The 13,994-nt window shown below is 39.7% G+C and overlaps 1 protein-coding gene across 1 annotated transcript; it reads right to left on the bottom strand.

Annotated features, from left to right (window-relative positions):
• Positions 1 to 1,384: 1,384 nt before the first annotated feature.
• LOC145120861 (F-box protein CPR1-like) lies at positions 1,385 to 3,179 on the bottom strand. The gene is made up of 2 exons (XM_079056655.1): positions 2,980 to 3,179; positions 1,385 to 2,884 (listed from the first exon to the last, which is right to left on the bottom strand). The coding sequence occupies exons 1-2, from the start codon at positions 2,980 to 2,982 to the stop codon at positions 1,616 to 1,618; spliced, it is 1,272 nt and encodes a 423-aa protein (XP_078912781.1). The 5' UTR covers positions 2,983 to 3,179; the 3' UTR covers positions 1,385 to 1,615.
• Positions 3,180 to 13,994: the final 10,815 nt, after the last annotated feature.

The following is a 13,994-nucleotide window of genomic DNA, read 5'->3' as shown; positions in this document are numbered from 1 at the left end:
TGCAGATAGAACAAATCCAGAATTAGCGGAACATCTTTGAAATACTACATGTGTTATTTTTAGCCATTGTTACCATGTAATTATAAGTAGCATAAAATCTCTTAGTATAAGTTACGTATTTAATTTGAGTATGAAATGCAAGTTACAATTTCAAGTCCCCATAAATAGGTTGTTTGGATGTGCTACTTTTTCCGCTTGTTGCTTTCTCATAGCTTTGAACTTCTAGAAGGCTTTAAATTCCATCGTCACTTTCTTGTCATCTTTGTGGCCTTCCTCATTCGTTACAATCTCCTTCGAACCAGCTCCAAGGTGGGTAACATTCCACCCTCTTACCACCGTGGCTATTTGAGGTGTCTCCGTCTGTGCTTATAACGGTTGCATTCTTCGGATTGGACTCAGATTTATGTCGTTGACAAGATTATCGATGGTGACCATTTGTTGTGTGGTCCCACAGATGGCGCCACTTAATGTGCCTCAGATTCTCCACTCTTTGTACTCTATGTGAGATCCTAGACCGAGTAAAGCTTGGAATAGCCGAACCTGAATTACACCACCAAACAGTAAGCCGTTCACCAGGATGATTCCTAGGAGAATGCTCAAGTTAGAACACAGAACTCAACATCGACCTCAATGAATAGTAAATTGAATTCATTGTGTGTACCTTTTGCCATCCGTTGTGGCTACCTTTATACTCACCTTCCTCGGGAAGTAGTGATGCGGGATATGCCGAGTAGTCAGTAGTCTAGTCACCAATAATGCTCTCGTTGTCGAAGGTACAAAAGTTGTACTAAGGTTGGGTCATTAGTCTTTTTTAGTTTGTTATTTTTGAGCTGTCGTGAAGTGCAAGTACAATACAGCATGTATGGTTATAAATCTGACATTGTGTTGCTTGGGTTCAATATCCTACTCCATGGTTCGGTATACTGAACCATATGGTTCGGAGAGGTACATATCCAGGCGCGATAGGCTTATACCTCATTAATGATGTGGTAAAATGTATTGTTTATTTGAAAGTTTAAACATAATGAATTTTTTGTAGTTATAAATATTGTAACATCCTAAATATCGAAGACTTTAATTATAAGTTTCTACCATGGAATCAACAACCATGCATGATAGTTTTACTGATTAATGTACTTACATTTAAGTCTATATCGAGAATGCAGATAGAACAAATCCAGAATTATCAGAACATCTCCGGAATACTGCATGTGTTACTTTTAGCCAATATTACCATATAATTATAAGCAGCGTAAAATCTCTTAGTATAAGTTATGTATTTAATTTGAATCCTAAATGTAAGTTACATTCACAAGTCCCCATAAATAAATTGCTTGGCTGTGCTACTTTTCAAATGGATGCGAAGCTAAGATTGTACCCACAGTCCAACAACGAAGCAATGCCATAAATCAATACACATAACAAGAATAACCCAGAAGTAATATTAGTGATTCACCAGTTGCATCAAGTGATTGTACCCATACTTTGTTGATGAATTAAGATGCAATTGCAAATGAAATGCTAACAAAAGATATTTTCCTATTCAATCAAAAGAGTTCAATGGAAAACCAAACACTGAACTCAAATGCGAAAAAAAAAAAATGTAAAAACTTTTTCAAAATTGAAACTGGGAGATGCTACAGCAGTTCCTCTCTCGTTGCTCGGCGGGTGATACCCAAACCAGACTGTCCACATAATCAATAACTTTACCTCTTTCATTCTTACCAAGCTTTATAACTTTAGTAGTGGCTGCAACGGGATCGTACAAACCATGATCATATCCTAAAACTGAAAACCTAACTTGAAAAAGAAACTCATTTTGTAAGGTAAATCCGTAGGGATATATATAACCCCTAAAAGGAGGAAAGAAATGATGTTTGACCCATGACTCAGCCACTCCATACTCATCCATCACCCACAACTGACGTTCAACACCTGGAACGGTTGACATGACACAAAGCTTTCCAGCCAGAACTCCTAACTTAATCCAGACTTTCTTCACATTGCTACCTGTCAAAGAATCCGGAAGAGGAATCTCACGGAATGTCTCTGCTCCCAAATCATATGCCAATATAGTATTTATTTCTAAATACTTCCACCCTCTATAATAGTAACTGTGCCAATGAAGATGGCTGTTATGGCCATCTACACAGAGATCATCAAAATCGGAAATATTCTTGAGGCGAGTGATGAACTTCCAAGAACCATTTCTCATGCTATAAACCTCAACCGGAAGCCACTCCATAAAGACAACTGTGTTTGGTGATATCAAAAGACGTTGTGTAATCTTAACAACTTTGTAATCATCAGTTTTGGGATCAAATCCGAATCGAAAAAACTGTTGGATCGAATGGGAGGGCATAGAATATGGTGGGAGAGTTAACAAGGCGGAGAGGGAAGGGTTCCATATGTAAATGTCTTCAGAACCATAATCTGATCCATATATAAAGTAAGAATCAGGATTTGGTTGGCACAAATTATGTTTCGCCTTATGATTTGATCCGTATTTAAAGCATATCAAACCGTTAACAGATCCAATGACTTTGCCACGACTATTTTCAGATTGGGGTTTAACTGGGAGCTTGATGAAATTAGTGAGTTCCAGATGAGGAGTTCGATAGGGGCGTGCTGTGAATGGTTTGGAGTCAAAAGAAAATAGCTTGGAGAAGTGCAAGAGAATTCTATCGTTTTTGTTGTTTTGAATTGAACGATGAAGGTGGGATTTTATGGAGGAGGGTTCAGATAATAGTGCATTCCAAGATTTGGAGAGACATCTCATCTGAGCTACCTGTTTAGCCGGTAAACTAATGAATATGATTAATAAAATATCGTCTGGGAAGTTCCATACAGTCGTTCGGTGTTTTTTTGAACAGGGGAGAAAAGCCTAACAAAAATCCAAAATAACAAATCTTATTCATACTAGAAATTTTATTAATTCAAATAATTTTTGCAATAACGAAGGAAACAGGGCCGGATTACCATATAAAATGACCGAGAGCAGAGAACAGTTTGGCAAGGGCGGTGACGATAGCAGGAGGAGAAAGAGTCGCGACGGACGGCGAAGTTTGACGAGACAGAAATTCCAAAAAGGCGGGTAACCGCGATCGGCTATTGGATACGAGACCTAGGGTTTGAAGAAATAAACCATATATCAAAGCCTGATTACTCGGTTAAAAGTAAAAAATCTAAAATTTTAGATACTATTGTGTATATGACTCAAGTCAATCTAAATCAAATACAACGTTAAAAAAAAATTAAAATAACTCTACAGAATAAGAGATTTCATTACTTATTATTATCCCACTGTTGAACCGTAAATTCGGTCTCGAGTGTAATGTTTTTTTTTTTTTAGCAAGTTGCTGAAATCGTCCTTATAATTTTCGTCAAAATTACACGTTTGGTCCCTAATATTTTTTTTGCACTCGGATTGTCCTGTGGTTTGATTTTGTTGTATTTTTCGTCCCTTGCATATATAAAATTAGGGACTAAACGTGCAATTTCAACCAAACCATAGGGACGAAAAACACAACAAAATCGAACCAGACGGACGATCTGAGTGCAAATAAAAGGTTAGGGAACAAACGTGTAATTTTGACCAAACCATAGGGACGATTTCAGTAATTTACTCTTGTTTTTTTTTGGGGTTTCCAACTTAGCGATTTAGGTAGAGGGGTTGGTGATGGTGGTGTCTTACTCCATCTCGGCTCCAACTAGTATGGAGAGATCATTCACTATGTCATACCATGGAGAGAGAGAGAGAGAGAGGTTGAAAACTCGGCATATCTAGCCTAAAGGTGGTACTTTCCAACCAGCTTCGCTTAGCCGAGCAATATGCCGAGACGAAACCCTTGGGTCATATACAAGCATCTAAAACCATGCATTATTTATGTTTTTTTGGTCCCCGTCAAACATAAGATAACTATTATACATTGGTAAACATACTATAGAGCCCGGGGTAACGTCCCCAAACCAAGCATGGCGGAAACGTCCGGGGGTGGAGGACTTCATGTATAGTATCATAACAGCAATTGTAATAGTAATTCAAGCAAACACAACCAACATATATATAATTGAAAAAAATTACATCATTGTATGAATTACATGTTTACGAATCAATTACAATATGTTGATAAAATATAAAATAGTAGACGCCTTAGCGTCCCATCCTCAAAAGCACTTGATTACCTGTTTAATGATTTCCTGAGAATACAAGTTGTTTGAAAAAGTGTCAACACAAAGGTTGGTGAGTTCATAAGCTTTTCGTTTGTAAAAGTAGTATTTGTGTTAGAAAAATCCAATATTTTCCTTAATGTGTAAATGTAGTCTTAAAACCCAAAGACCGAAATGTACAAGTAATTTGTCATATTTATAGTAAAACAATGCAAGTTTAAATCGACATAAACTCGTTAAATTTTAATGAAGTTCCCGTAATTTCCAATGTTTGTTAATACTTTATGTGAGTTTATTATAACCATACTATGACCAAGGTTGCCTAAAACGACGTTCTTCAGGCGTCGGAAATGTTATGACATTTGTCACCCCAGACCTATCGGTCTAACTGTTGCATGCAGTTTAGGTGTGGGTTTGTCAAACCCAATATAGATCTATACACAAGTATCACGCTCTCCCTCAAGGAGACTCTGGTTACAATACAGGACTTAATGGTAATTTGAAGTAAATGTCTCACAAAGTCATTAACGGAATTACGTGTTATGAAAACTTGGTACCGTATGGCCGTACCTTGCTTAATGAAAATATCCTTTTGTATAAATGTACCCTTTTTAAATGTATGTGTTATGTAATGTATCATAAACTATACCTATTATAGTTTATCAACCAAGGGTAGTACGTGGTAATGTATGCAAACTATATTCAAAATAGTTTATTTAATGTTTGAATGTATCGATTGTACTTTGATTATAATCACTTGTTATTCTTTATATTTTATATGACCAAATCCAGTTGTAAACTGATGTGTGTCTAAATATTAAGATAAAATGTCATATATTGCAGTAACATATAATCACATAAAGATATACACCTTGCTCAACATGTTACAAGGTGAAATGAACTTAACAGCAACTTTTCGTTAAAAACAGTTTCTGTTACCGTTCTTAGAAAATTTATAGAAAAATCATCAAAGCTCTAAATCCAAATCCGCAAATTTTGAGAGTTTGGAATATGAGTCTAGTTTGTTCGTAATTTTTATCATGATTTTTAGTGATCTCTAACAGAGGTGAAAATGTTCATAATCACAGACTGGTCTGGGTTTGCCTCTGAAATGACAGGCAGTTTTGTAAAAATCACCATAAATTGTAGAAATATCATATGGAGATGTGCAAGTAGCCATTTTAAAGCTAAGAGTTTGAACTACTTGCACCTGAAACAGTTTTGAAAACTAAAATATTTAAGTTGACCAAAACAGTCCGTGATTAACGTCCATCTTTTCTGATGTAATCTGTTAGGAAAAGTTTAATTGTGTTCTTGATGATTTTACTTGTATCCCCCCCTTAAAACTTAAGAAAACATGTAAATGTATGGGTATGAACTCACCTTATGTGGTTTCAGTAGATGAAAGTGAGAGAAAGGAAGTGTTCAACTCAAGAACACTAAGAAGATGTCTTGATGATTCGAAAATCTAACACCGAATAAGATGGAACTTGTGTAAGATATCAATGATTTGAGTAGAATGGAGTTTAATAATTATGTGAATGATGAAGATACTTACTAATTGAAGCAATAAATCCCTGGAGAAAGCCTTGAAGTTCTTGAAGTTGAGAGAAAAGATGAGAGAATTTTGGAGAGTGTTCTTGGTTGCTAAGTGTAGAATGAAAGAGTTTTATGGAGAATGAGGAGAGAGGATCAATCCTCCAGCTCTTAGAACGTGGGAAGAGCTGGAGATTGGCTGTAAAGGTCCACTAAGGAGACAAGGGGTAGTGGGAAAGAGTGGCTGGTCATAGAGTGAGGTGGTAGTGGGTTGCTTTTGCCATAAATTAAGGAAAAGCAAATATTCCCTCAATAATTAGATCAATCACCAATTCTTTTAATATATTTTATAAAAACCCTGGAGATTTATATATTTTGGGGCCTTAGTTTATAAAATAAAGTTTTGGGTGAAAATCCCACGTTAAAATAATGAAAAACGGAGTTAAAACGAAGTCGTAGTCGAAAAACCGGTAAAAAGGGCCTGGACTTCGGACCCTGCGAGACTTCGGACGGACCTCGCTTCGGACGGACACGACTTCGGACGGACCTCGCTTCGGACGGACACGGGACTTCGGACACTGCTTCGCTTCGGACACTGGTCCTTCGGACCTCGGACATCGGACACAGCTTCGGACCAGAAGCTTTGGTTTCGGATCCTTAAAGCTATTTTACTCGTTTTTATCCCGTTTCAAGCGATTTTTGACCCGGTTAAGGGTCGAGATGACCCAAATGATTACAAAAAGTTAAAGTAACTTTTGAGAGAGATTTGGGAGAGATTTCAATTAGAAAGAGATAGAGTGAAAACGATTTAGAGAGGTTTCGTTTGTGATTAATTTGAGTGTCCGGCTTCACAACGCAAGGTTCGTAAACCCCATTAAACCGTGTTTTAGTGTCGTACACAATCCCGATGATTGTGCAATAGTGTTTTATCGCTTTGGTTCGTTGTTTAGCACTGTTAAGGCTAAGGAAAATCAAACACATGAACTTTCCAAATGAGGATTTCTCATTAAAATAGCGAATTGTATAGTGATTACATAACGTAAACCCTAGCATACAAGGGTTATTGGAGTTGACCGGTTTGACTTGTTGACTTTGAATTGACCGAAATTTGACGGTTGTCACATCATCCCCCCGTTAGAAGGAATTTCGTCCCGAAATTTTCATTTTTACTGGGATTTCAAGAGTTTGGAAAGAGATGTGGATACTTTTGTTTCATCTGATCCTCGCGTTCTCAGGTGAATTCGGGTCCTCGTTTAGCGTTCCAACGTACCTTCACGATGGGAATACGACTTTGTTTCGTTCGTTTGATTTCCCGGTCCATGATCTCCACAGGTTCTTCCACGAAGTTGAGGCTCTCATTGATCTCGATTTCCTCGAGTGGAATAATGAGAGTCTCATCGGATAGGCACTTTTTCAAGTTCGAGACGTGGAAGGTAGGATGCACATTACTAAGTTCGCGGGGTAGATTGAGTTTGTAAGCTACGGGGCCGATTCTAGCGAGAATCTCAAAAGGCCCTATGTATCTTGGATTCAGCTTCCCACGCTTTCCGAAGCGTATCAAGCCTTTCCAGGGTGAGACTTTCAAAAGGACTCGGTCTCCCACCTGGAATTCCAAGGGTTTCCTCCGCTTGTCTGCGTAGCTTTTCTGTCGGTCTCTTGAGGCTTTAAGTCGTGCTCGGATTTGTACGATCTTTTCGGTGGTTTCGCGGATGATTTCTGGACCGGTGAGAGTGCTATTAGAGGCTTGCCCTCTAGCTAGCTGTGAATCCCCCACCTCAGCCCAACACAGGGGTGATCTGCATTTATGACCGTAAAGAGCTTCGAATGGAGCGACTTTGATGCTAGTATGATAGCTGTTATTGTAGGAGAATTCGATAAGCGGTAGATGGGTATCCCATGCTTTACCGAAGTCTATCACACAAGCTCTTAACATGTCCTCCAACGTTTGAATGGTTCGCTCGCTCTGTCCGTCGGTTTGTGGGTGGTAGGCCGTACTCATGTCAAGCCTAGTTCCCAATGATTTTTGTAGAGACTGCCAAAACCGTGAGGTAAATCTACTATCTCTATCAGAGATAATGGATATCGGCACACCATGGAGTCGTACAATCTCTCTGATGTACGTTCTAGTCAGCTTCTCCATCTTGTCGGTTTCTTTTATTGGTAGGAAGTGTGCTGATTTGGTCAATCTGTCTACCATTACCCATATTGTGTCAAGCCCGCCTGATGCCTTAGGCAGCTTGGTTATGAAGTCCATGGTTATTCGTTCCCACTTCCACTCAGGTATATCCGGCTGTTGTAATAGCCCGGATGGTTTCTGGTATTCTGTTTTGACCTTAGCGCAAGTCAGGCACTTGCTCACATAGGTAGCAATCTCAGCTTTCATGTTCGGCCACCAGTATAATTTCTTGAGGTCTAGATACATCTTATCCGACCCGGGATGGATGGAGTATCGAGTCTTGTGTGCTTCATTCATGACAACATCTCGGAGTCCACCGAACTTCGGTGTCCAAATCCGGTTCATGATATAACGTGCTCCATCCTCCTTGACTTCTAAGTTTTTATCCATTCCCCTTAATGTCTCTCCTGCCACCTTTTCTGGTTTCAAAGCTTCCAGTTGAGCTTCCTTGATTTGTATGGTCAGGTGGGAATGGATTGTCATTGTTAAGGATTTTACTCGGCGGCCCGAGTACTCCTTCCTGCTTAGAGCATCGGCCACTACATTGGCCTTGCCCGGATGATAACGAATTTCGCACTCGTAGTCATTCAGCAACTCCACCCATCTCCTCTGTCGCATGTTGAGCTCTTTCTGATTGAGGATATGCTGAAGACTTTTGTGATCAGTGAAGATAGTGCATTTCGTGCCGTAGAGGTAGTGTCTCCAGATCTTCAAAGCGAAAACCACTGCTCCTAATTCCAGGTCGTGCGTAGTATAATTAACCTCGTGCGTCTTAAGCTGTCTTGATGCATACGCGATAACCTTCCCTCTCTGCATGAGCACACATCCGAGGCCTTGATTCGAAGCATCACAGTACACTACGAAGTCCTCGGTTCCCTCTGGGAGAGACAAGATCGGTGCGCTGCATAGGGCTTGTTTTAACGTTTGGAAAGCAGTTTCTTGTTTATTTTCCCACTTGAATATCACACCTTTCTGCGTCAAGGTGGTGAGTGGTTTCGCAATCTTGGAGAAGTTTTGTATAAATCTTCGATAGTAGCCAGCAAGCCCAAGGAATTGTCGAATTTCGGTTGGCGTCTTGGGTGCTGACCAATTCTCGATTGCCTTGATCTTGGAGGGGTCCACATGTATGCCTTTCTCACTTACCACATGTCCAAGGAAATCCACTTCTCTAATCCAGAATTCACACTTAGAGAACTTAGCATAAAGCTTCTCCGCTCTTAGCGTCTCTAGCACTTGGCGTAGATGTAGGCGATGCTCTTCTTCGCTTCGCGAGTAGATCAAGATATCGTCGATGAATACGATTACAAACTTGTCTAGGTAGGGTCGACACACTCTATTCATTAGGTCCATGAATACCGCAGGTGCGTTTGTTAAGCCGAAGGACATCACCACAAACTCGTAGTCCCCATAGCGAGTTCTGAATGCAGTTTTGGGAATATCTTCTTCTTGAACTCGTAGCTGATGGTAGCCTGACCTTAGGTCGATCTTTGAGAAGAAATTTGCTCCTTGGAGTTGGTCGAAAAGGTCGTCGATTCGGGGCAGAGGATATCGGTTTTTGATGGTGAGCTTGTTTAGTTCCCGATAGTCGATGCACATGCGAAAGGATCCGTCCTTCTTCTTTACAAAAAGGACTGGTGCTCCCCAAGGTGAGAAGCTTGGTCTGATGAACCCTTTGTTCAAAAGCTCGGTTAATTGACTGGACAACTCCTGCATTTCTGATGGTGTGAGGCGGTATGGAGCTCTGGCTACGGGGGTAGCTCCGGGTATTAAGTCAATTCTGAAATCGACTTGTCGTGCGAGTGGTACACCAGGAAGATCCTCTGGGAACACATCCGGGAAGTTACACACTTCGGGGATGTCCTTGATGTCTTTCACGTCTTGTTTCTTGTCTACTATATGGGCTAAGAAGGCGTGGTACTCCTTCCGGAGATACTTTTGGGCTTTGATGCATGAGATGATTTGTAAATTCGCACTAGGTTTGTCACCATAGATAAGAAGGGTTTCGTCATTTGGTAGATTGAGGCGAACGGCCCTTTCGTAACATAGAATGTCGGCACGGTGAGGAACTAACCAATCCATCCCGATGATTACGTCGAAGCTTTTTATGGTGACTGGCATCAGGTCAATTTTAAATGTATGGTTGTCTAGAGTGAGAGTACATTCTGAGTATATATCGCTAGTGCGTTCTACTTTCCCATTTGCCATTTCTACTACGTAAGTATCCTTTAGTGATTGGGGATTTTGTTCAAGTAAATGTTTATATTGGTGGCTCACGAAACTCCTCTCCGCTCCACTATCGAATAGTACGCATGCATAAGAGTTATTGAGGAGAAACGTACCGGTAACCACCGTGGGATCCTCGACTGCTTCCCCATGTCCTATTGCCAGGACTCTTCCTACTCCACCAGCATTAGGGGCTTGTGCTTTGGGGCAGTCTCTTTTGAAGTGACCTGCGTCTCCACAGTTGTAGCAGGTCCGGGTTGCCCCCGTACTGGCGACTTGGTTGATTGGTTGAGCCGGCGCTTTACAGAAACGAGCAGTGTGCCCCTTCCTGTCGTAGTTGTTACAGTGCATCTCCCTACAAGCACCATTGTGGTGAAAGTTGCACTTGTTGCACTTAGGTAGTTTTCCCGCATATGGCTTCGGTGGTGCTGGAGTGGTAGTAGTAGTGGCAGCATTAGTGGCAGCATGGACAGCAACAATTTGTTGCTTCTTAGCGGGGTCCTGTGCTAGTTGGCTCTTCTTTTCGTTCCAGAACTTCCTTTTGTTGTTTCCCCCTTTTGATTTATCAGTGGTGGTGGTTGTAGTATTATGACCGGCTCGGTGGTCAACAAGTTGTTGTGCCAGCTCCCTGGCACTGTCAAAAGTAGTTGGCCTTGAAGCCAGGACACTACTTTGCACGTGGAGAGACAGTCCCCAAAGGTATCGCTCCACCTTTTTCTCCTCCGGGGTAACCATGGTTGGGCAGAGGAGAGCCAATTCATTGAATCGGGTGGTGTAGGTTTCAAGGTCAGAGCCCGTCATCCTGAGGTTCCAGAGTTCTTGTTCCAGCTTTTGAATTTCACCTCTCGGGCAGTACTCCTTCATCATCAACGTTTTTAGTTCTGCCCAGGTTATGGAGCTAGCCACTTCGAGAGTAAGTGACTTAACCCGGCAGTTTCACCAAGTAAGGGCCCGGCCGGTGAAGGTTAAGGTTGCGAACTTAACTTTGCTCGCTTCGGGGCAGGAGCACACCTGAAAGACTACTTCGGTCTTTTCAAACCATTGCATCAACGTGATGACTCCCCCGCTTCCATTGAAGTTGTCGGGTTTACCATTTGTGAAGTCCTTGTATGAACACTCTTTTGCACGCCACGTACTGTCTCCGTGGATAGAGTGTGTAGCTCCCGATCCCGAACCACCAGCTCCGTTGGTCCCTATATGTGACATTGCGGCTGCTACGGCTGCTGTTACTGCAGCCTGGAACATCGCGGGATCAAACTGTGGAGGCGGCGGCGGAGGAGGTGTTGCTGTGTTGCTGGAAGGTCTTGGTCTTCTTCTTGGCGGCATGGTTCTGTCATAAGTCGTAAACCAATGTACTTTTAGTAAAAGTGTATTTATAGGGAGAGAAATCTTTTATACATAAAGTATATTATTATGTTGTTTTCCGGTATGTTTACGATACATACGATTTTATACTTTTTATTGACCCAATACATTGGGTTATGAGGTAAAATGAAAGTATAAAATATTTTTATTATAGTAACACAAAATACTCCTATAGTATTTGTAAATGTTTAGTTTTGAGTTCTTAAAGCATTTAGTTACTTTATAATATTCATCATACTTTTAATGAGAATTTATAAGTCCTTGTCTTACCCGTTCGGCTAACGACCCTCCACCGATCAAGGAAGCGGTGGGTGAGAGTGGACACCCATTAAATTGCCATTTTACAGGCAACAACCTTATACCCCCCTTATAGACCGGCTTCGTGAATGAGGCGTACTAGCGGTAAGACGAGTTTGTTAGATTTGTTGTCCATCCTGACCATCCCCCGGTATATGCAAGTCAATTCCCGGACAGATATAGTTGATCAGGCTATATCCTTCCCAGACTTGATTTACATATACCAAGGCATACCCATAATGTACAACTCCTCTTCTTTTATTTTATGTTCTTCTAGTTATGACACTATGTGAGCATGTATGCATGTATTTATACTTTTTAATAAAAAGAATCATTTATTTTCTAAAGGTATATTTATTTGAAAAATGCACAAATCAGAGACTATTAGTCCCAATTGTGTTTATAGTTTGTATATCTTGTGTGGTTTGATATACTTAATTCACTATAAACTGCGCTCTGATACCAATCTGTCACACCCCCAAACCAAGGATGGCGGAAACGTCCGGGGGTGGAGGACTTCATGTATAGTATCATAACAGCAATTGTAATAGTAATTCAAGCAAACACAACCAACATATATATAATTGAAAAAAATTACATCATTGTATGAATTACATGTTTACGAATCAATTACAATATGTTGATAAAATATAAAATAGTAGACGCCTTAGCGTCCCATCCTCAAAAGCACTTGATTACCTGTTTAATGATTTCCTGAGAATACAAGTTGTTTGAAAAAGTGTCAACACAAAGGTTGGTGAGTTCATAAGCTTTTCGTTTGTAAAAGTAGTATTTGTGTTAGAAAAATCCAATATTTTCCTTAATGTGTAAATGTAGTCTTAAAACCCAAAGACCGAAATGTACAAGTAATTTGTCATATTTATAGTAAAACAATGCAAGTTTAAATCGACATAAACTCGTTAAATTTTAATGAAGTTCCCGTAATTTCCAATGTTTGTTAATACTTTATGTGAGTTTATTATAACCATACTATGACCAAGGTTGCCTAAAACGACGTTCTTCAGGCGTCGGAAATGTTATGACATTTGTCACCCCAGACCTATCGGTCTAACTGTTGCATGCAGTTTAGGTGTGGGTTTGTCAAACCCAATATAGATCTATACACAAGTATCACGCTCTCCCTCAAGGAGACTCTGGTTACAATACAGGACTTAATGGTAATTTGAAGTAAATGTCTCACAAAGTCATTAACGGAATTACGTGTTATGAAAACTTGGTACCGTATGGCCGTACCTTGCTTAATGAAAATATCCTTTTGTATAAATGTACCCTTTTTAAATGTATGTGTTATGTAATGTATCATAAACTCTACCTATTATAGTTTATCAACCAAGGGTAGTACGTGGTAATGTATGCAAACTATATTCAAAATAGTTTATTTAATGTTTGAATGTATCGATTGTACTTTGATTATAATCACTTGTTATTCTTTATATTTTATATGACCAAATCCAGTTGTAAACTGATGTGTGTCTAAATATTAAGATAAAATGTCATATATTGCAGTAACATATAATCACATAAAGATATACACCTTGCTCAACATGTTACAAGGTGAAATGAACTTAACAGCAACTTTTCGTTAAAAACAGTTTCTGTTACCGTTCTTAGAAAATTTATAGAAAAATCATCAAAGCTCTAAATCCAAATCCGCAAATTTTGAGAGTTTGGAATATGAGTCTAGTTTGTTCGTAAATTTTATCATGATTTTTAGTGATCTCTAACAGAGGTGAAAATGTTCATAATCACAGACTGGTCCGGGTTTGCCTCTGAAATGACAGGCAGTTTTGTAAAAATCACCATAAATTGTAGAAATATCATATGGAGATGTGCAAGTAGCCATTTTAAAGCTAAGAGTTTGAACTACTTGCACCTGAAACAGTTTTGAAAACTAAAATATTTAAGTTGACCAAAACAGTCCGTGATTAACGTCCATCTTTTCTGATGTAATCTGTTAGGAAAAGTTTAATTGTGTTCTTGATGATTTTACTTGTATTCCCCCCTTAAAACTTAAGAAAACATGTAAATGTATGGGTATGAACTCACCTTATGTGGTTTCAGTAGATGAAAGTGAGAGAAAGGAAGTGTTCAACTCAAGAACACTAAGAAGATGTCTTGATGATTCGAAAATCTAACACCGAATAAGATGGAACTTGTGTAAGATATCAATGATTTGAGTAGAATGGAGTTTAATAATTATGTGAAT

This window comes from Lactuca virosa, chromosome 6 (genome assembly GCF_052849685.1).
Source record: "Lactuca virosa cultivar CGN04683 chromosome 6, Lactuca_virosa_CGN04683_v6, whole genome shotgun sequence".
In the NCBI taxonomy this organism is placed as follows: domain Eukaryota; kingdom Viridiplantae; phylum Streptophyta; class Magnoliopsida; order Asterales; family Asteraceae; genus Lactuca; species Lactuca virosa.
Note: the sequence above shows the minus strand (reverse complement) of the source record. Positions and strands in the feature narration are given on the sequence as shown.